This window comes from Schistocerca piceifrons, chromosome 5 (assembly GCF_021461385.2).
Source record: "Schistocerca piceifrons isolate TAMUIC-IGC-003096 chromosome 5, iqSchPice1.1, whole genome shotgun sequence".
In the NCBI taxonomy this organism is placed as follows: domain Eukaryota; kingdom Metazoa; phylum Arthropoda; class Insecta; order Orthoptera; family Acrididae; genus Schistocerca; species Schistocerca piceifrons.
In genome coordinates this window covers 477,898,550-477,922,425 of record NC_060142.1, presented here as the reverse complement: position 1 = coordinate 477,922,425, position 23,876 = coordinate 477,898,550, and the positions used below count along the sequence as shown (strand labels likewise).

Below are 23,876 nucleotides of genomic sequence, written 5' to 3'. Positions count from 1 at the left end.
GACTCTTATAACTGGTTTCTGTACAAATTGTAAATAGCCTTTCGCTCCCTGTATTTTACCCCTGCCACCTTCAGAATTTGAAAGAGAGTATTCCAGTTAACATTGTCAAGAGCTTTCTCTAAGTCTACAAATGCTAGAAACGTAGGTTTGCCTTTTCTTAATCTTTCTTCTAAGATATGTCGTAAGGTTAGTATTGCCTCACGTGTTCCAACATTTCTACGGAATCCAAACTGATCTTCCCCGAGGTCCGCTTCTACCAGTTTTTCCATTCGTCTGTAAAGAATTCGCGTTAGTATTTTGCAGCTGTGACTTATTAAACAGATAGTTCGGTTATTTTCACATCTGTCAACACCTGCTTTCTTTGGGATTGGAATTATTATATTCTTCTTGAAGTCTGAGGGTATTTCGCCTGTTTCATACATCTTGCTCACCAGATGGTAGAGTTTTGTCATGACTGGCTCTCCCAAGGCCATCATTAGTTCTAATGGAATGTTGTCTATTCCCGGGGCCTTGTTTCGACTCAGGTCTTTCAGTGCTCTGTCAAACTCTTCACACAGTATCTTATCTCCCATTTCGTCTTCATCTACATCCTCTTCCATTTCCATAATATTGTCCTCAAGTAAATCGCCCTTGTATAAACCCTCTATATGCTCCTTCCATCTTTCTGCCTTCCCTTCTTTGCTTGGAACTGGGTTGCCATCTGAGCTCTTGATAGTCATACAAGTGGTTCTCTTCTCTCCAAAGGTCTCTTTAATTTTCCTGTAGGCAGTATCTATCTTACCCCTAGTGAGACAAGCCTCTACATCCTTACATTTGTCCTCTAGCCATCCCTACTTGGCCATTTTGCACTTCCTGTCGATCTCATTTTTGAGACGTTTGTATTCCTTTTTGCCTGCTTCATTTACTGCATTTTTATATTTTCTCCTTTCATCAATTAAATTCAATATTTCTTCTGTTACCCAAGGATTTCTATTAGCCCTCGTCTTTTTACGTACTTGATCCTCTGCTGCCTTCACTACTTCATCCCTCAGAGCTACCCATTCTTCTTCTGCTGTATTTCTTTCCCCCATTCCTGTCAATTGTTTCCTTATGCTCTCCCTCAAACTCTCTACAACCTCTGGTTCTTTCAGTTTAAATTCAGTTTAAATTCCCACCTTTTTGCAGTTTCTTCAGTTTCAATCTGCAGTTCATAACCAATAGATTGTGGTCAGAATCCACATCTGCCCCTGGAAATGTCTTACAGTTTAAAACCTGGTTCCTAAATCTCTGTCTTACCATTATATAATCTATCTGATACCTTTTAGTATCTCCAGGATTCTTCCAGGTATACAACCTTCTTTTATGATTCTTGAACCAAGTGTTAGCTATGATTAAGTTATGCTCTGTGCAAAATTCTACAAGGCGGCTTCCTCTTTCATTTCTTCCCCCCAATCCATATTCACCTACTATGTTTCCTTCTCTCCCTTTTCCTACTGACGAATTCCAGTCACTCATGACTATTAAATTTTCGGCTGGGTGCGAAAATTATCGCACAATCGGTTTAGCATTGCAGGAGTATTTTATCGAAGGATGGTAGGTAAAATGGAAAGCAGATTAGGAGAGGAACAGTTTTGTTTTAAAAGATCTATTATGTTTTCTCCACTTTCGTATTTCTAACTTTCAGAATTCTTGAGTGTCCGCCCGTGTCACGATGCGGCTCCTCCTCGATACTTCTGCAAGCAGACCCGTTACGATCTTCGATTGGACCCTGATGACCGGCTGAGCGGCAGTCATCAGGGACCACCTAAAAATGGCAGGGAGATTGTTCGGTATCGCGAAGGAATAACTACGTAACCGGAGACAGCCGACAATTCTGCAAAACACACTGCGGTTAATAGCAGACGTCAGATTTTGGAAGAAAAAAAAAAAAAACGAGAATAGCGCTCGTATATTTGGAAAAGGCAGGTGATAGCGTAGAATGGAATCAAATTTTTTGCATCCTTTGGCATCGAGATATCAACTACACAAACGCGAAGCAGGCTGGAGTAATTAGCATTGATAGAATAATAAAGAGGCCAGACTCAGGAGAAGTGAGAGACACGATTGCCGTGTGTTAATACTGCTATTTGATTTGTATATAGAAGAGGTCTTGAGAGATGTAAAGGACTGTCTCTATGTGGAACTCGTTTGTCATGGACAAAAAAATCAGTCACACAGTTCGTTGATGACACAGCAGTGGTCGATCGAAATGAACAGGAACTGATTTGGGTGGGGTGGAACGGGTCGAGTGCTAGCTGATAGCTGTAATATGCCCATGTTGTGTGGTTAACAGTTGTACTAGGACAATAATCTCTTGAAGAGGTGGACGAATTTTGCTATCTCATAAGTAGAAAAGATTCTTTAAAAAATGAAGATGCAAAAAAGGTCTAAAAGCAAGAACTGAACAAGGAAAAATGTCTTCCTGTAAACAGAACATTTAAAAATATGAAACTTCGTTTGCTGTTTGAGTCTTTCCGGATGTAGTAACTGCTTCATTGGTTCACGGGCGTCGCGTCGGATAATGTTGTGGAAGCTGCACAATATTTCAACTAGACAGCTGCTCCTTATCTTCAGGTGCTTAGTGCAATGGCTCGCCAATATATACGCTGACTCGCTAGAAAACCGCAGGCGCAAGGAGTGGAGTTATAACTTCATCGTAGAAATAAGATGCTGCAGGCAAGAGAATAATAGCGTTTCCCTAATTTCGGCAGGATGAAGGATTTACTGCAGGACTTAGCGTATCGTCGTCTCCAGAAGGATCCAACTGACGCAATACAACGGAAGTCATCCGCGCTCCTCAAATCCAACCAGTTTGCTGAACTTCTTAAAAAGAACTTAAGAATATAAGCGCCAGTTCCATCACGACTTTATGGGCTGCCTAAGATCCATAAGGAAGGGGATCCACTTCGTCCCATCGTGAACAGTATCGGAGCAAATCATCTGGCTTCTCTTCTAAGCTCACTGGTAGGAAAATGTGAACATCACATTCGAAACCGGAAGATTTTATAGAAAAACGACTTTGCGTCTCGTATCAGCTGGCGTATTAGTGAGTTCCTTTGGTGGATTCATTACAACTTATGGGAACTAAGTTGGAGGAGGATATCTTACATCAATTGAAACATGTGCTTACCTCAATTTTGATTTAGCGAACAATATTTTGAGCAGACTGACGGTGTCGCTATGGATAGGCCTTTGTTTCCCATTGTAGCTAACCTTTTTACGAAGACTTCGAGGAAAAAGCACTTAAAAAAATGGTTCAAATGGCTCTGAGCACTAAGGGACTTAACTTCTGAGGTCATCAGTCCCCTAGAACTTAGAACTACTTAAACCTAGCTAACCTAAGGACATCACACACATCCATACCCGAGGCAGGATTCGAACCTGCGACCGTAGCGGTCGCGCGGTTCCACACTGTAGCGCCTAGAACCGCTCAGCCACTACTGCCGGCAAGAAAGCACTTCAGTCAGCCATGTTGAAACCTAAACATTTCTGGAGATATGTGGACGACACACTGTTGTAGTTTGACCACACGGAGCAGCGCGCTTCCTGGATTTTGGAAACACCTTACCTCCCTCCATCCAAGCATTTGTTCACCATGGAATTGGTGCGCAGAAAAGAATGTTTTTGGGTCGTAATGTGTTCGTAAACCGACTCATGCTGACCTATATCTACGAGCTACCGTCGCCCATCTCAACGCAGTGGCATGTTACGGACTCTCGTTCGTAGAGCTAGAATTATATCAGATGCAGGGAGCTTATCAGCAGAGCTTAGCCATCTTCGCTCTGTATATGTACAAAACGGGTACTCTGATAAAAAGATTCGTAACGGATTTAAACTTGCACGCACTAAAGCTCAAGAAGAGCTAGAAGTAACGGAGAACTTCACAAGGATTGTTTTTCTACCGTATGTTGGCAGTGTGTCCTTTAAGATTGGCAGGCTGTTCAGAAAACATAAAATAAAATTTGTCTTCCACCCTCCAGCGCGAGTGCAAACTATGCTGGATTCCGTTACAGACAACCTAAATCTAAGGAGACTAGTGATATATAAAATCCCTTGTCCGTGTGGGAAATGATACATTGGCCAGACGTGTCGCGCTGTTAAGGATAGATCCCTGAACATAGTCGTCATACCAGTCTGTATCAGCCAGAAAAGTCTGCTGTGGCTGAACACTTTTCTTGACACGCGACACGGCGTGAAGTACGGAGAGACAAAGATCCTTTTGTCCGCTTCCACGTACTGGGACTCCTTCGTTAAAGAAGCAGTCGAAATACGTATAAGAACCAATAGAACGCCGGCCGAAGTGGCCGTGCGGTTAAAGGCGCTGCAGTCTGGAACCGCAAGACCGCTACGGTCGCAGATTCGAATCCTGCCTCGGGCATGGATGTTTGTGATGTCCTTAGGTTAGTTAGGTTTAACTAGTTCTAAGTTCTCGGGGACTAATGACCTCAGCAGTTGAGTCCCATAGTGCTCAGAGCCATTTGAACCATTTTTGAACCAATAGAACCACCGGATTTCTCCTCAGCAAGGCATGGGAACCAGCATTGGCGGTACTAAGGCATCGCCGGCCGCAGACGAACGAATCCGAGTCAACACAGGCGGAGAATCTGAGTCCGCAAACTTAAACTGGGTGCCAACACACTACCCGCGCGCACGCTGGGCTGGTATTTACGGCCGCGTTTTTCTCGCGCCGCGAATGCGAAGACCGGACTCGTTTCTCCGGCAGGGGCACTGGATGTCTCCTTGCTCTGTGATTCGTCTACGATGACGCTATAGCTCCACCCCTTGGCGCCTGCGCTTTTCTAGCGCATCAGCGTATATATTGATGAGCCATTGCAGCAACACGTTAGGAAGCGCCTGAAGATGACGAGCGTCAGTCTCGTTGAAATAACGTGCAGCTTCCACAACGTTATCCGACGCGATGCCCGTGGGCCAATGAAGCATAAAACCTCATACTTGAAAAAGACTTCATGAGAAATTTGGATTGGATCACAGACCTGCATGGGCGTCAATAGGGGATGACAGAAATTAAACCACAAGAAACCTTTGACCATGAGACTGTTGAAGATCATGATTGATCGAGTAAATTATGAAGACGCTGTACAACGAGTAATAAACTTAATGAAACGAAGAGGTACCATAGAATGCCTGGACACGCATTACGGTAATAAACTTAATGAAACGGAGAGGTAGAATGCCGGACACGCATTAGGACATGAATTGTTGCTGAAAACAATAGTTTAATTGATAGTAGAGGAGAAAACTCACTCGGAAAATAGTTCAGTTGAAGGTAGATGGCAAGACTGTTAGGGACAGCTCTAGATATGAATACAATAGGCGAGATGCGGCTGTTATACCGAAATATAAGAGGGAGAACATCGAACCAGTTTTAGGGATGATGACGAAAACAAATTTATTCAGACGTTTGTATTTGCGTAAATTCGTGGAAAAAATTACGAAAATCAGATTGTGATATTTGTATCAGCGATAAAACGAATGAGTTTATCCTATTTCGGTATACACATATATTTAAACGACGATTTTGATAGACTATCTCAAATGGTTGTTCGTGTAATTTTTACTCTTTTAGTTATGCAAAATGTTAGCATTGTCGTACAGTGGAAAGAAGCCACAAAGCGACTTTGTCCGCAGCTATGATAAATTTCTGGAATAATAAGTTGCCACACTTGTGACTGCACTGTGCAACAATTGTTTTTGTAGCACCTTGTACGTGTCTAGCATTCGAAAGTCTAGCCATTCACATACTGCTTCTAAACTGTGTGACGTAGACAAGTACGCCGATTGTAATCCTCGTTTGTGCGGGTGACAGGCGATACTCTACACTTGAGAATGGCAACACAGCCGAAACTGCGTATAGTGAACAGTATGAGAGGTTGGTTTAATCCTAACAATAACAGCCAGTACAGCAAACTGATATCATTCAAGTAACCACAAATCATTTGCCTTCCCGCCACCAGAAAGAATCATACTGAGAATCATCATCATCCTAATCCGTTTATAATCCACTGCTGGATATACCCCTCTTTCAGACTTAGCCGTATATTACGATCTTCAGCATCTCATATACACGTTTGTCTTGGTTGTTCCTTTATGAACTGCTCGCCCGCTTGTTGTTTTCAGTTATGAAGTGCTCGCCCGCTTGTTGTTTTCAGTTGTCCTAACTATGAAAAGTTGTCAACTGTTTCTGTGACTTCGTCATTAATCTTATGCTATTTTCTGTCGGGATACTGATTATAAATTATTTAATCTTAATTGTAATTAATCCGTGGGCCTACTTTGCTTTGTTCAGTTACTAAACTTTTTGCTGAAGTTCGCTTGGATTCGAAGCAAACAAAACAATGTTGTCACCCACATATCGAAGGTGGTTCAAGTAAGATCAGTTTATGCTTACTCCTTCTTCCTTGTAGTTTCATGATTTGGAGTCCTCTTCCAAGGCTGCAGCAAAGATATAAAAAGGTTGAAAGCTGCTTTTGGGCAGTAATTGTTGATTAATTTAAGCGCTCAGATATGTGCATAAAATCGAGAATAGTGAGTTTGCTTGGCCATAAATTCTCTCTCTCTCTCTCTCTCTCTCTCTCTCTCTCTCTCTCTCTCTCTTTTACACACACACACACACACACACACACACACACACAGAGAGAGAGAGAGAGAGAGAGAGAGAGAGAGAGAACAGAAATGGGAAATGAACAGACGTGAGTTTTGAGCGTATACTTCGTTGGGTGGTGGTAAGTTCCTATGGGACCAAACTGCTGAGGTCATCGTGCTGCAGACCACGCGACTACGCCGCGCCGCATACTTCGTTAGGTTCACGGTGTTGGACTGCAAAGCGGGACATCCGTGTTCAAGTCTCACTGATGCCCCTTCTCTCTCTCTCTCTCTCTCTCTCTCTCTCTCTCTCTCTCTCTCTCCACGAAATTATGAACTTCCTGTCCGGCCATTGACTTGTCTGTTCTCTTCTGTAGTCTTGGCAATTATACTACACACTGGTTATAGAATATGAGCCATATGGTAAGAATATGTTACCGTCACAAGTAAATGTGATGAATAGCGAGAGCAGATGAGATGCCACGTAGATCTCTCACAGAAATGAGAATAGCAAATAAACGGGTGCGACCGATGTTACAACATAGGAATTCAAGTCAAAACATCCCCAACGGAGCGCAAGACTTAAAACTTGTGGTTCTTATGTAGAACAAATTGGAGGTACGTATATCTGGAGATCTCTTCCTTACACCTCGCTGCTGCAAACGGACGTACACCACGACACAGACACAAATTTAAATACAGCGAACAGACACGTCAACAAAAAAGAAAAAGAAAAAAGGGACACGAGGGAGATATGAACACGGCCCCCTTCACTGTCCAACACCGTGACCACATAACTACGACGTCGCGGCTCTTCAGATTTGCTCGATGCGACACATCTTGAGCTTGGGCCGTTCGCTGTTTCGGTATCGCTTCTTTTTCCACATTTCGGTACAGTTTATTCGTGTTTTCATACTTGATCTGTGTTCAGTTTTTGAAGTGCCATCTACTGTGCCATCCTACCACTAAATCTGAGGGGGGTGCGATGAGGAATTTCCATGTGTCAGTAATCGCACAAGAATACAGAAGCTTTACTTTGGTGCTAGAGGCTTCACGAAGTCGACTGCAAGCGCAGCGCAGCGACAGCGCGCCTCCTGGCCGCTCGTGTAGTTGGCAGCAACGCCGGAGTCAGGTTGGCGGGCGTGCGGGTGGCCGGCGTGGCGTATTGTTGCGGAAGGTTGGCAGCGTTGCTGCGGGCGTCGCGCCTCGGGCAGCAGCCCGACCCTTCCCCAGTGTGAGCGCGGCCGCGTCGGCGGCGAGACGTAACGCGTGACTGTGTCGTATCGTATGTTAGTGATACGCGAGTGCGAGTGCGTGTGCGCGCCATGTACTCGTACAGCGCGGCAGCTGCTGCCGCCGCGGCAGCCGCCGCCGCCTCGGGGGCCGTGCCGCCCCCTCTGCCGCCTCTGCCCTACGCCGGCTATCAGCTGCAGCCGCCCCCGGCGCAGCCTCCCGCCCCTCAACAGCCGCCGCTGTCACCGGGAAGCGTCGCTTCCAAAAGACGCAGGTGCGCGCGCCACGCCGCCCTCACTGTCGAAGCCAATGCATTCGTTGTGTACCGTTGTAATTGACCGTGCCTCGTGTCAAGTGCACACTGTGTAGAACGCCGACTATGGTGTACAGCTACCTTTACAATGTTTCTGTTGAAAATTTATACTAAAAATTGATTAACGTTCGACAAAAGTCGCAGCGTCTGTACCATTTCTCGTCTACCTGAAAGGCAGCGATAGAGATTTCCATTTCTGAAATGTTGCACGAGTGATGACAATCCATTTGTCAGAAAAGTTCACGCCTGTCTATTTATGGACAGCATTTTTAGAGTTTCGCTGCGGATCTGTCAGTGAATTGCTGATGAGATTGCTGGTGTCCGATTTTCATTTCATAACAGAAGACAGAAGGAACGAGGTAATGGTCCAGACGTCGGTTAAATTTAGGATTTTTTCCAACGTAGCCGGCAGAAGTGTTTCCGTGGTTGTTACGGAAAACCTGTTGCGAAATTTTAAAAACATTATTTTCATACTTTCCTCTCCACATTCCAGTATGATTTACGTATTATGCAACAAGTAAATTACATCGCGGCATCTTCCCATTACGCGAAGCAACATGTGCTAAATCTTTTACTGATCACTGTACGGCATGAAATGACTCGGTTGTGTCTGGTAGTCTCCTACAACTGGCCAGGGACACACTTCGACAAAAAAATATTCCTTCGTATCTTTATTACTGCGTGCAATATGCTCACTTCTATCTAAAAGTAATCCAATAGTATAGAAAAAATTAATTAATTATTTCGCATTATCTTCATTGTTAGTTGAAATGAATTCTGTCGCAATATATTCATTGTTAGTTGCTAGGAATATTGGCCATCAGTTACTACCTACATAGGATGGTTTACCGAGTCGTCAGACTTGCAAAATCGTCAGTGGCCAATTCCAGTATAAATTATGTATTCGGAAGTCGTCTACAAAAGAAGTAATTTTTCTTCGGGCGGCGAAAGCTTTATTTTACCGAATGTGGGCAGATTAAATTGATTTTTGTTGAATTGGCTGCAACTCTTTGTTTGCTTCTACTTCAGCTTCTGGTTGAGATAGGATGATTTTGGTGTTTTACGTTACTGTGCCCACTAAATTACGTTTTCGTCACTCCCTTGCAGTATTTGTTAACGACAGTTTCTTACAGCTAATCCCGTTTGATTCTGAATCGGCTTAACGGCCTCCCGTATCTCCATCCGCTGTTTCATCTTTCTCAGTTTCGATTCCTTGTTAATATTAGGAAAATGTGAACCAATAGAGAGGCTGCGTTTTGAGTCTGGCTTCTAAATACTTGAATATGAATTTTGCTGTTAGCTTCTCGTGTAAGAAAAGTCTTACCTCTTCCATTATTTCATTGCATGACCACAACAAGTTACGTGTCAGTGTGAATTTAATAAAATGGCCATATTTTGATGTAGGAAGCCTCAGTTTATTTTCTCCTCCGATAAACTTTTAGACGCTACGCACTTGAGCACTAGTGTAATGGAGGAAAATTTCGAGAACCGGACTTTGAAGCTGACTGGAGAACGATTCTACACCCGCCATCATAAATTTCGCGTTAGGACCACGAAGACAAGACACGATAAATCTGGACTAGTACGGAGGCACACAGACAGACGTTTTTCCCTCGCTCTATTTGCGACTGGAGCAGGAAAGGAAATGTATAGGGTACCCTCCACCACGCACCAGACGGCTTACGGAAAATGTCTATAGATGTAGAACTCATAGCTAATAAGTTGCTAGCAGTTTTCCACACTCTTGGAGTCTATAATTTAATCTTGGCTGAGGTCCAACAATGAACTGGATTCGGCCGCTCGTCTTCCGTCTCGTAGGTCAACTCTTGGCATTTCGCTTCTTAATGCATCGCGTTCGCTTTCCCACTTACGAATGGACGGTTGGTTTTTTGAAACATTAACTTCAGGAAGGTTCCGATGGCGCACTTCTTATTCCGCTTAGTTTCCGTTGCTGTTTTGTTGAAAATATGTATCCAAGTTCGAAGTGACTGGAGTATATAAATGAAGCACCCTCACAAGATTGATCAAAACAAACTGCAAAACGATTTAGAAAAAATATCTGAATGGTGCGAAAAGTGGCAGTTGACCCTAAATAACGAAAAGTGTCAGGTCATCCACATGAGTACTAAAAGGAACTCGTTAAACTTCGGTCACGCGATAAATCAGTCTAATCTAAAAGCCGTAAACAACTAAATACCTTGGTATTACAATTTCGAACAACCTAAATTGGAAAGAACACATAAAAATGTTGTGGGGAAGGCTAACCAAAGGCTGCGTTTTATTGGCAGGACACTTAGAAAACGTAACAGACCTACTAAGGAGACTGCCTACACTAAGAATACTGCTGCGCGGTGTCGGATCCTTACTAGATAGGACTGACGGTGTACATCGAAAAAGTTCAAAGAAAGGCAGCGTGTTTTCTATTATCGCGAAATATGGGAGAGAGTGTCACAGAAATGATACAGGATTTGGGCTGGAAATCATTAAAAGAAAGGCGTTTTTCGTTGCGACGGAATCTTCTCACGAAATTCCTATCACCAACTCTCTCCTCCGAATGCGAAAATATTTTGTTGACACCGACCTACATAGAGCGGAACGATGACCACGATAAAATAAGGGAAATCAGAACTCGTACAGAACGATATAGGTGTTCATTCTTTCCGCGCGCTGTACGAGATTGGAATAACAGAGAATTGTGAAGATGGTTCGATGAACTCTCTGCCAGCTACTTAAATGTGATTTGCAGAGTATCCATGTAGACGTAGAACGTTTCAGCATTTTTCAACTAGACTAATGTCACGTCCCCTAAAGATTTTATCATGTTAGAACTTATTTAAAATTAATCACTCAAATCGAATACTTTTCTGCGCTGAATTGTGCAAGTTGGAATCTTTGAGCATAAATTTGTAGACGGTAAAAGTTTTCGTGGTTTGGTCGGTCTCTGATGTGTGAGGTATTCCTAACGGCATTTTTGAAAAAAGTCTCACTTTTTGGAATTTTAAATGCTCGTCATGTGTCATGGAAAGATATTCCGTGATGCAATCGGGTACCAGGATGTTGTAATGTGTAGGCTTCAAAGTTAAGCAGGCTTGCAGCAGACGGCTGCTCCCGACAATTTCACTTTTTGTCACCTGTTGCTGACTGCAGTTAAGTACCAAATACCGTGATATAAATCTGCTGCATACGTATTTTTTATATTTAAAACCTCAAGTAACGTGGGTGCAACTATCCAGCGTACAGTTGCTTGAGCCAAAATTGAAACTGAGACTCAAATGATAATTATGAAAGCCCTGCCTTGCACCGAATTTCTAATCACAGTTTTCTGGTGTTTTTCTCTCAGACATGTCAAAAATTTGAGTTATAAGTCAGTAAGCATAATGAATACAGACAGCTTGTTTTTTCTAATAACAGGATCGTTTCTCCTGAAAGCTGTTGCGTTTTGTGAGCTATGTAGTGCTGAGTGTAAACGGAATTGTTTGTAATACATGGAGTAGACAATCTTATTTAGTTTCTACGATGATGACTTCTCGCGTCAACCTGTGCAATGAACAGCTGACTCTTGTTCCTCGAACTAATTGTAATCTGTCCCTATTCACTGCCATCATAACTGACAACGTCCTTGAGTCAATATGGGTATTCAAATAGGTCTTTTGCTACGGAGCCACTTCTGCAGCAGGGGGTGACAAAGGCAACCTCCTAAACAGTTATAGATTCTACAGTATTGTACTCTCCTTTTAAGTCACTTGTTATTTTCGTGAGAGTTGTGTCAGAGTTTTCTTTTGTCAGATCTTGTCATATTGTGTCCTCGAGGTGAGGGCGTAGTTTGTTCTGAAACATTTAGAGAGCTGTCTTCTTGAGACAGACTTTTCACTTCAATTAGGTATACGTTGTTCTCTGATGATATATTAACTTCTGTCAGTTTTTTTTTTCTATTCTAGGAACGAATTCTACCTTTTGCCTTACTTGATGTAGGATGTCCTTTAAAAGAAACGCCTCTAGTCCGGCGCCTTCAGTCTGGAATCGCGCGACTGCTACGGTCGCAGGTTCGAATCCTGCCTCGGGCATGGAAGTGTGTGATCTCCTTAAGTTAGTTAGGTTTAAGTAAAGCTAAGTTCTAGGGCACTGATGACCTCAGATGTTAAGTCCCATAGTGCTCAGAGCCATTTTTAGTCTGGCGCCTGTCCCTGTGGTATGTCGGTGCCATTGGGAACAGTTCTGCACTGCACTTTTTAACTTTCTATATTCACTATTAAAATGGATGTACTTAACTTAGAGCCATATTAGTCTGAGTCCAATCCAAAGATACCTCCATTTTAGTTTCTACGAAAATGCAGTGGCGGTTGACTTGCCCACATAAGCTGGTATAAACAAACTGAAAGCTCTGTATCATTATGATTAAACACTGTGGAAGACTATTTTGTCAGTGATGCAAAACATCATGAAATGGGATCAGTCTCGTCTGCTTTGATTGTGTCATGTTGCTAGCGAAAGCTCACTGGTAACGAGTTAATGAGGACACATACGGTAGACGAACTCTGTGTGCGTGTAGTGAGATATATCTGGCTGATGTGGCAAGTAAGACGAGATACGCATTCGTTACCCAGTGCTTAATGAGAACTTTCACATTCTTAGAAATTTCCTGAGGTAGTGATTACTATCGCCAGTTTGTATCGTCAACGATATCCCGCAGCTTGTCATAGCATCAGGCCTGCTGTTCGTCTCGTGTAACCCTAAAAAATGCGTGATGAACATTGCCCTGAGCCAATCAACGCCGCCGTAGGTTACGGTCGCCACAGGGTACGGCAAGTGATTTGGTCACTGGCGACGGCTAATGGTGTCGTTTTATTTGCATTCACTTAAAGAGGTGGCCACACATCCTGCAGGTAACTATTCTGTTTCTGCGTGCAGTGTAGAGGATCATACCGTATGAAACTCGCTTCTGTAGCCGAGACCAGTAACTCCCGTTAGTACGCTAGCGCTCAAGCTGAAGCGTCTGGTTGTAATCCAGGTAGTGAAAAAAAAATAATTACCGAGATTTGCCCAGTAATGGGCGGCGGAAATGGCAGAATGCAGTCCCTGGTGTGTGATGTGTGCCAGTGAGCTGGATTAAACCCCAAACGTCTCCGCAGTTCCCATGAAGTGGAAGCATTGATGGTGGTTCGTTCTTTGTATGGGGCCGTTAAGCTCGGATGTTTCTTTGGTGCTGTTTAAGAGACCTGCGTACCGTCACCAGGCTTCACTTTGTAATTTTAGTATTGCAATATAGTTAATCAAGTAACTACAAAACTCGGAATGTGCCGGTGGTACGCTAATGTACAGATTGAGATTTCTTCCAGTGGTTGATACTCCAATAACTACTTTCTACGCACCATTTTCTTCTGACCCCATGACCCCGCATCAGGCGTCCTTTCATGCTTAGCTCGGTGCAGCCCTCTACTACTAACAACCAGTCCGCTTCATCTGGTCTTCATATCTACTACCAACTAATCCCGCCACCATTTACTGATAACTAAAATTATGGCCAAAATAATGATTACTGCCCACCGCGAGGCCGAATTGCGCCTGGTGGCACTGCGTGCATCTGACATGGTAAAGAAAGTACGTAGGCGTATCACAGATGAGTGACGAATCGTTCTAGCGGCTATACGGGTGACAATACGTTGGCATAAGCGACTATTACAAAGGGCAGGTACAGAGGTTGGACAAAAATATAAAAACACAGCGAGATATGCGTGCTTGAATGTAAATCCCGAGCCTGCGGGTTGCGCTCAAGTATTTGACCACAAACAGCACCTCGTAACGTGGCAAGTGTCAGTCGTGGTCAGAACAGTGTTTTTTGTAGTTGTGAGTGCATTGTGTCGCAGCTAAGTGAATTCGATCATAGGCGGTTGTTGGTGCTCATATGGTCGGTGCTTCCGTAATAAAGGTAGCCAGAGTGATCAATGTTTCAAGAGGACCTGTGTCTAAGATTTTTACAGTACTAACTGTTACCTGCGGCTGCGCTTGCATGTCAGTTATGGTGGGTAAGTAAGCTATTGTGCATGCAGTAACGTCAGCTGCCCTCACTCTCCTCTCCGTCCAGGTAAGCACAGTATAGCCGAGCAGTGCATGCAGACAGCTGTGGGTATCTTCACATAATACCTTCCCATAGATTACTTCCAACAAAGTCGATTTGACGTCTTATGGGAGGAATTTTTTAATTAACATTTTTCCAAACTCTACTCCTGTCTGCGTTGATGGGTAATTCCTGTAAATTGGGTACTGAAACACTTTTTGGCTTAAAAAAGCTATGGAGTGGGCGAGGGATTCTTCTCCCTTGTAACATGCTATACTGAAATACAAATGCACATAATGCCACGGAGGTTCTGTGTCGGGCACAAATGTTGGCGTTAACGTGTCGAGTGGACCACAAGACCATGAGGTTCAAAAATGGTTCAAATGGCTCTGAGCACTATGGGACTTAACATCTAAGGTCATCAGTCCCCCTAGAACGTAAAACTACTTAAACCTAGCTGACCTAAGGACATCACACACATCCATGCCCGAGGCAGGATTCGATCCTGCGACCGTAGCGGTCGTGCGGTTCCAGCCTAGAACCGCTCGGCCACACTGGCCGGCTGACCATGAGGTGTTCATGCACATCAGTACTTTTGTTATGATGAGTAATGGTGACAATACGAAAATCAGATCTGAAGTTTCTGAAACAAACGGACGAAGAAAGAAAATTAGTTCGATGCAGCGCAAATTTTATAATATTTATACATGCAATAACGTCAGCTGCCCTCCCGTTTTACCCGCGGCTGCGATCGCATATCGTAATGAAATGCAGCCTCGCTAGAAGTCTCGCACGTTCTACACACAAGGGCACGACGTCTCTGTTTATCATACAGCGTTTATATGACGGCTTTGCTGCAAGTACTCAGGTGTCTCTGAAGCTGTAAGATACACGTGACACCTGGTAGCTAAAATGCGACGCACTTGTGTGACTAACATGAGTATCGAGATATGAATTAAACGCGTTGAAGATCATTTAAGCATTGTATTCATTATGTTGAATGGTACTGTGTGGAACATTTTCACAAACATGGTAACGTTAAAAAGTCACACAGTAAATAGCTTTTTGAGAGGGAAAGTAGATCTACTTATTACGCGTTATATCCTTCAAATTAGTAAATTTCTTTTACCTCATGCTTTCTAAAGTAGCCTGTGTTATTCCTCAGCAATCGTGCTATGTGCATACCAGATTTCATCAAAATCGGTTCAGCGGTTTAGTCGTGGAAGCGCAAAAGCCAGAGTTACGAGGAAAGCAGAAAAACATCATCCACGATGTTACAGTGCGGACGAAAACTTGTATGTGGAGTGATCGTGATTGACGGTCATTAAAGAGGATTGTGGCGAAAAATAAAGGGACGACAGCTGCAAAAGTCACATCAGAACTGGATGTCGCACTCGCGAACCCTGTTCAGAACTACTCATCAGCGATACAAATGCCCATAACAAGAAAATGTGGTGCCAGAGCCATAAACGTGAAGTGTGGAGCAATGGAAGAAAGTCATTTGGGCAAATGAGTCTTGTTTCATACTGTTTCCAACTCCTGGCCGACTTTAGGTCCCGAGAGCGAAACGAGGTGAGAGTTCGGTGATTTGTGCTGTCACATCGTGATATTTCGTGGGTTCATGGTTACTCTTCCAAGTTCGTTACTGCCAAGGATTATGTAGCATTTTGGCTTATCAGGTCCATCACAAGGTACAATGCAAGTTTCCCAATGGTGATGCTGCGTTCCAAGACAACAGGTCCCCGACTGACACAGCTTGCAGCGTCTAGTACTGGTTTTGTGGGATGAATTGTCGTAGTTTTCCGGGCCACCACCGTCACCAGATCACGATATTATTGAGAATTTACGGCCTACTTTGGAGAGAAGGGTGCATGATGATGAGTCTTGTTTCACACTGTTTCCAACTTCTAGCTGAGTTTAGGTCCCAGGAGCGAAACGAGGTGAGAGTTCGGTGATTTGGGCTGCCACATCGTGATATTTCGTGGGCTCATGGTTACTTTGTAAAGTTCGTTACTGCCAAGGATTATGTGAGCATTTTGGCTTATCAGGTCCATCACAAGGTACAATGCATGTTTCCCAATGGTCATGCTGTGTTTCAAGACAACAGGTCCCCGACTGACACAGCTTGTATCGTCTAGGACTGGTTTTGTGGGCTGAATTGTCGCAGTTTTTCGGGCCACCACCGTCACCAGATCATGATATTATTGAACAATTACGGCCTACTTTGGAGAGAAGGGTGCATGATCGGTATCCACCTCTATCCTCGTTATCTGGAGTTGCCACTACTTTGCAGATAGATTCTCTTATTAAACACCCTACGGTACGTGTATTTATCCACGACTGGAATCTGTTTTCAATGCCAATGAGTTTCCTACACCATATTAAGCATTATAATGTGTAATATTTTTGGCGTTTCCATATTTTTATCCATCTCCTGTACTCTTGGCTCGGCTCTTTGGAAGAATATCTCGGAAATGGTGAAGCCTGTTGCTGCCGTGAGAATCAGTGAAAGGTAATTGAATAATTCACGTTTATTGTTACACCAGGTCGACAGTCGTCTCCGGACACCTTGTCAAATGGTTCAAATGGCTCTAAGCACTATGGGACTTAACATCTGAGGTCATAGTCCCCTAGACTTAGAACTACTTAAACCTAACTAACCCAAGGACATCACATACATCCATGCCCGAGGTAGGATTCGAACCTGCGACCGTAGCAGCAGCGCGGTTCCGGACTGAAGCGCCTAGAACCGCTCAGTCACAGCGGCCGGCGACACCTTGTCATCCCAGGGAAACGGCACCTTTGAAAGGTGCACCGCGCGCCGGACGTAAGCCGTCAGGGGCGGTATTATGCTATAGGGAACACTCGCCTGAGCTGTCAAGGAGTCTGCGGTAATAATCGAAGGCCTCATGACGACTGTGGGCTAAGCGAACATTATTGCGAACTGCCTGCATCCTTTCACGCTTGATGTCTTCCCAGATGGCGCAGTGGTATCTTCTAACAGGATAGTGTGTCATGTTACAACACTAGAACCACGCTATAGTTGTTTTTAGGAGCAAGATAGTGGACTCATCTTGACGTTCAGGCCACCAAATTCGCTTAATCTGAACATGAGGGATCGCGCCTGGGACGCTATAGTGCACCAACTCCATGCCCACAAACCACCGACACGCAGCTCACAGAAATTGCGCGACCTGTGCAGTGACATCTGTTGCCACATACCACCGGAAACTTAGCCATGGACTTGTAGAATCAGTGCCCCACTGAATCACATCGGTATTGAGTTCCAGAGGCGGACCAGCCCGCTGTTACGCAGGAAGTCATACTATTTTGGCACTTTATGTTGTAAATACTCACGACTTAACGCAGTTCGTTGTGTATAATGTTCCATTTTATTCTCTTCCGGTAAGTCTTCCATTATGTAGTTTTCTTTTCACACACATCGACAGTGGTATATGCGAGATTTCGTCTGTAGACAAACTGTGCACTTATGTGCCAAAGTATTAAATGCAACTGCATTGAGTCGACCAGTATTCACATAAACTAATTGCGACATCAGGTCTTGGGCGACATGTCTTACCATTGGATGAAGAAAAGCAAGTACACGAGGATGAAAGAACATTCGAGACATTCTGTCAGTCAAAGCAAAAAGTGGGAAACACTGTACATACGATCTACGTTCTGGTGGACATGTTTATGAACTGAATATGCAGCTAGCTCATGATTCCTGAAATTTGTCTCCGTGGGAAATTGTAAAAGTTCATCGATCCACATAGAAAACTATCAGTGCTGTAGGGTGACGGCCTTTCTATGCCATTAGCGTTGTTGGAAACACGAGACACTACAGTCTTGGAAAAGAAAGTTACTTGTAGTATTTCCATCTGTGTCACGTAATAAACGTGGTTCTGCTTTACCTCGATGGCGCGCACTCGAGTTTCTCTTTTTGCGCTGGTCATGTCAAACGGCGTCACGTACGGATTATTTCGCGGAACTGCTCGGGTCCTTGCACTTTACTTTCTAGGTGTCGAAAAAGTAGTACGAAATGACGCCACACACAAATATGGCTAGTGAAAGCAGATATCGAATGTTAGGACTTTGTGGATTGTTGTTACGGCCGGGATGAATCAGACGTTTATCTGCATTGCTACATGTAGTCTGTCTGACTGATACGTTGGAACAACACTCTCTCCGATTACGAAACAAAAAATCGTCAGATTTTTAGTAGTAGTTTTCATTCGTATGCTGTTTTGTCTCGCCACTGCTAGACCTTTACAGGCAGGATGAATCATAGTGTGGTGTTCCACTGATAGTCGGTCGAAGCGACGCGTCGTGTGAGCATTTCCGGCTAGCAGTTGTCTTCGGCAAAGATCACAGATAGCAGTGAGTGCTGATATAAGCGCTCGACATTCTCGATCGATAATCAAACGAAAAGATGTCATGTATATATGCAGGCTGAAACGACAAATGAAAACTTATACCAAGGCCAGGTTTCGAACACAGGTCTCCTGCTCACTACGCAGATGTCCTTACCACTACCCAAGCACGCCTCCCTCATCAATCGAAATTTCCATTCTCGCCTGAACCCAGTTGGTATTCCACCTAAATAAACTGTAACAACATTGTACAGGGTGACAGACGGGAGACGGACGGTTTTTAATGAAATAATACTCAGCCAACTTTAATGCATGTTTATTTACACAAAATCAAAGCTCATTTTTTGCCATTTTAGTTAACAAAGTTATTTGGGAAAAATAATGTCGTCAAGGTGATGTCCCATCATTTCGAATGCACGACTCAAGTCTCTTCTCAAAATCCTCCAGGACAAGGACTAAAATCTCTGCAGGGGTGACAGCAATTTCCTGAATGATTGCATTCTTCAACATGTCCAAATTTCGTGTTTTGTGGCTATAGACACAGTTCTTAAGATACCCCACAGAAAAAAGTCACAGAAAAAAGTCACATACTGACAAGTCGGGGGACCTGGTAGGCCAAGGAACTCTGCCAAAACGTGAGATAATCCGGCCAGGAAACATTCGTCTAAGAACTATCATTGAAGTTTTTGCGGTGTGCGATGTTGCCGCATCCTGCTGGAACCAAACGCGTTTTAAAGGGATTCGTAAAAAAAAAAATGGTTCAAATGGCTCTGAGCACTATGGGACTCAACATCTTAGGTCATAAGTCCCCTAGAACTTAGAACTACTTAAACCTAACTAACCTAAGGACATCACACACATCCATGCCCGAGGCAGGATTCGAACCTGCGACCGCAGCAGTCGCGCGGTTCCGGACTGAGCGCCTAGAACCGCTAGACCACCGCGGCTGGCGGGATTCGTCGTCTTCTTAGTTTTGGTTTCAAGAATGTTTCAAGCATACGAATGTAACGAACCGAATTAACAGTAACTGTGGCCCCGTTCTCTTCAAAAAAATAAGGTCCAACAATGCCAAAAGATCCAAAATACACCAGACTGTTACTTTTTCTGAATTTAGAGGACGCTGGTGGATAAGGTGTGAATGCTCTGGAGCCCAGTAATGTAGGTTCTGCTTATTCACGGTCCCGTTTAAATGAAAATGAGCTTCATCGCTCATCAATTAAATTTCATTTTCATTCGATCCCAAAATCACTTGGATTCTGTAAGCGAAGTCTTCTCATACAGCAAAATCAGTATCCTTAAATTGTTGGACAATGAGCATTTTGTAAGGATGGAATTTTAATTCTTTATGCAAAATTCGTGTAACCTATTCACAATTGATTCGTAACTCATTAGCATGACGTCTAGCTGACCGTCCTGGGCTTCAGACTGCCTCTTGCCTTACCCTTTCAACATTTTCTGGTGTCGTTACTCTGCGTCTCGGGCCAGGATGCTTCGTATCCAGTATGTTTCCAGTTGATCTGAAGTTTTCCACTCATCTGAGGATTGTGTTACGGCTCGGAACATCTCCATGTCGACCGACTTTAAACCGCGCACGAAACAATCGCTGTGTAGCAATAATAGATTCACCACTTTTCACGAAACTGTCATAGACAAACACTCGACGTTGCAAGTCCCTCTGCTCCATAGTGACTGAGTAAATGAAATGGCGTCTTGTGTGGATCAGAACTATCCCCATCACGACCACCTCTCACCACCGCGCCCTCAGTACTACGCAGTTCAAAACCGTCCGTCTCCCATGTTCACCCTGTATTTAGGGGGAATACCAAGTGGGTTGAGGCGCGAATAGGAATTTGGATTGAGGACGGGGGCGTGCTAGGGTAGTTGGCGTAGATGTGCCGATCATCTGTGCCAGGGTGGCGTAGTGGTTAGTACATCTGCCCAGTGAGGAGGAGACCGGGTTCGAATCCTGACCGTGGACAAAATTTCATTCGTCGTTTCAGTCTGCATATTTACATCGCAGAAGTTCGAGAGTTAAAAAGGTCTCTGAAAACATGTAGTTTCATTTGAGAAAAGATGTCGCTTCAGTCTTACACTCGTCTCGTACTGGGGAATGTCTGCATCGTTATCGGCGGACCTTCACAGGTTGTGTGAGTCACAGAGTCACATTTCGCTGATAGCCGCTTGAGACGACGCAACGAGGAGCGTCGTGTGCTTCCGGGCAGCAGCTGTTTGGCGTCATGCTGCTGACGTGAGCGCTCCGATCCTAAGGCCGCAGCGCACGTGCTGGAGACGCTCGAGTCTCAGGAACAAGATCGAAGGATCGCCTATAACACGTATAGATTCCGTATGATTTTGCGTGTCGACGTTTAATTTCGCTTCGTTTCTCTTGCGCTCTGACGTTGCTCACAGCTCACATTTTTCGCTCTCGAGTAGAGAATCGACGTACAGGAAAACAGAAAAATGTGTTTCATTTACTCTCCATATCACTTCCGGTGCTGGACTAGTAACGCCCCTCCATGAACTGCAATTGTAAAATAAATCCTGAAATTGGGTAAGAAGAACGTGCTACCTTTGTGAGTAATTAAAAACTCTATCTTTCATATGCATTTTACATGTTTTTGTGACGTGTAACGAAAACAACAGTAGGCTGGTGTTTCGTGTAAAATAATAGGGAAACTAATACACTATGTGATCAAAAGTATGCAGACACCCTCAAAAACATACGTTTTTCATATTAGTTGCATTGTGCTGCGACCTACTGCCAGGTACTCCATATCAGCGACCCCAGTGAGAGAGCAGAATGGGGTGCTACGCGGAACTCACGGACTTCGAACATGGTCAGATGATTGGGTGTCACTTGTATCATATGTCTGTACGCGAGATTTCCACACTCCTAAACGTTCCTAGATCCACTGTTTCCGATGTGATAGTGAAGTGGAAACGTGAAGGGACACGTGCAGCACAAAAGCGTACAGGCCGACGTCCTCTGTTAACTGACAGAGACCGCCGACAGTTGAAGAGGGTCGTAATGTGTAATAGGCAGACATCTGTCCAGACCATCACACAGGAATTCCAAACTGCATCAGGATCCACTGCAAGTATTGTGACAGTAGGCGGGAGGTGAGAAATCTTGGATTTCATGGTCGAGTGGCTGCAGATAAGCCATACACCACGCCGGCAAATGCCAAACAGTGATAAGACGTCGTGTGGAGTGACAAATCACGGTACACAATGTGGCGATCCGATGGCAGGGTGTGGGTGTGACGAATGCCCGGTGAACGTCATCTGCTAGCGTGTTTAGTGCCAACAGTAAAATTCGGAGGCGTTGGTGTTATGGTGCGGTCGTGTTTTTCCGTGGAGGGGGCTTGCACCCGTTGTTGTTTTACGTGGCCTACCACAGCACAGGCCTACATTGATGTTTTAAGCACCTTCTTTCTTCCCCCTGTTGAAGAACAATTCGGGGATGGCGATTCCATCTTTCAACACGATCGAACACTTGTTCATAATGCATGGCCTGTGGCGGAGTGCTTACACGACAATAACATCCCTCTAATAGAGTCCTGACCTGAAACCTATAGAACACCTTAGGGATGTTTTGGAACGCCGACTTCATGCCAGGCCTTACCGACCGACGTCGATACCTCACCGCGGTGCAGCCTTCCGTGAAGAATGGGCTGCCATTCCCCATGAAACCTTCCAGCACCTGATTGAATGTATGCCTTCGAGAGTGGAAGCTGTCATCACGGCCAAGGGTGGGCCAACACCATATTGAATTCCAGCATTACCGATGGAGGGCGCCACGAACTTGTAAATCATTTTTAGCCAGGTGTCCGGATACTTTTGATCATATAGAGTAACTTTGCCCTTGGATCTGTGAATGTCCACTCCTAATATTGCAATGAAAAACCTGTTAATGCACTGTTAAAGTGTAGCTGTAAGCACTATGCAAAAAAGAAACACTAAGCACAACTCTGTATAACGAGTGGCCCATAAACTTGAGTGTGGCGCGACGTGGCGAGTTGCGGCCAAACGCCAATACATACCCTTTGTTACTGGGGACTGGAAAGAGATATGGCTCCCGTCCCAGTGTTAAAAACAGTTGCCATGTGTTAGCTACAATTCATACACAGTAAAGTATTACCTAAAATGAACCAAACGTAAATTGGCCAGCGACAACATTTTTCAGTGTAAACTTTTCGAAAGACGCGCGATGCTTTCTTATTTTCGGAGTAGCGTGTAAACTATGAGCAATTAGGAAAAGAGAGCCAATTCAGTGTCCGGCTGCGATATATAACAAAGAGTCCGTCTGCTGTTGGAGGAGACACTCCGCTCGTGTGGCTCCTGCCTTAAAATTTAGCGCCAGCACACTGCCCGCACGCGCTGGTCTGCAATTTGCGGCCACGCTTTTCCCGCGTCGCGCATTCGAAGTCGTGTCCAAGGGGGCCCTGGATGTCGCTGTGATCTATGAGCCGGCTACTGTGACGTCACAGCCCCATTCCTTGGCGCCTGCGCTTTTCTGGCTAGCCAGCGCATATATTGGCGAGCCACTGCAGCGACACGTCACCGAGCACGTGAAGATGGCTAGCAGCCGTTTCATTGAAATATTGTGCAGCTTTCACATTCGACGCCCGTCATCGAATGAAGCAGTTATTACGTCGCAAAATTTTCGAACAGCTCATTCGAAATAGATGTTGTTCTGGCAGCTGTTGCTCATAATCCACATACTAGCTCCTGAGAAATTGCGAGTGACTGGAGTAAGTGAACACATTGTTGTTCGCATCTTGCGTGCAAACAGCTTCCATCCGTATCATGTGTCACTCACTCCACCAAAATGTTAACCAGCGCCATTGTAGAAGATGTATGGAATTCTGTCGCTCGGTTTTGTTGCGACATTTGGACAATAATTTCTTTCGTCAGAGATCTCTCTTTACCGATGAAGCTACCTTTGCAAATAATAAAAATCTGAATGTAAGAAATATGTATTATTAGGCCGCTGAGAATACACTGGATGAGGCAGGTTGAACGTCAGAGACAGTGGAGTGTGAACGTGTGGTGCGAGATTATTTGAGATTACGTGATTGTGCCCCGTAATTCATTGAAGAAAGCGTATCGAGTAGAAGTATGTACAATTTTTTACCGGAGTGATCCCAGCCTACGTAGAGAAAGTGCCACGTGAAGTACGTGTATGTGTGTTGCGCCTGTACGATGGCTAGCTCACTACTCGCTTGTGGCTAGGAAAGCGCTCAGCCATTTCCTTCAAGGTCGCAGAGCAGAACGTGAA

At 44.4% G+C, this 23,876-nt stretch overlaps 1 protein-coding gene across 2 annotated transcripts in view; it reads left to right on the top strand.

The window, feature by feature from the left end:
• Positions 1-23,876, top strand: part of LOC124798710 (aryl hydrocarbon receptor nuclear translocator homolog) — a 530,653-nt gene that overhangs the window by 49,419 nt on the left and 457,358 nt on the right. Inside the window, exon 1 of one of the 2 annotated variants that reach the window (XM_047262225.1) lies at positions 7,874-8,128. The exons of the other annotated variant lie outside the window; for it this stretch is intronic. Coding sequence (XP_047118181.1) covers positions 7,947-8,128 — 182 coding nt within the window. The 5' untranslated portion in view covers positions 7,874-7,946. Of the gene's footprint in view, positions 1-7,873; positions 8,129-23,876 lie in introns of those variants that run through there. 2 annotated transcript variants of the gene reach the window in all.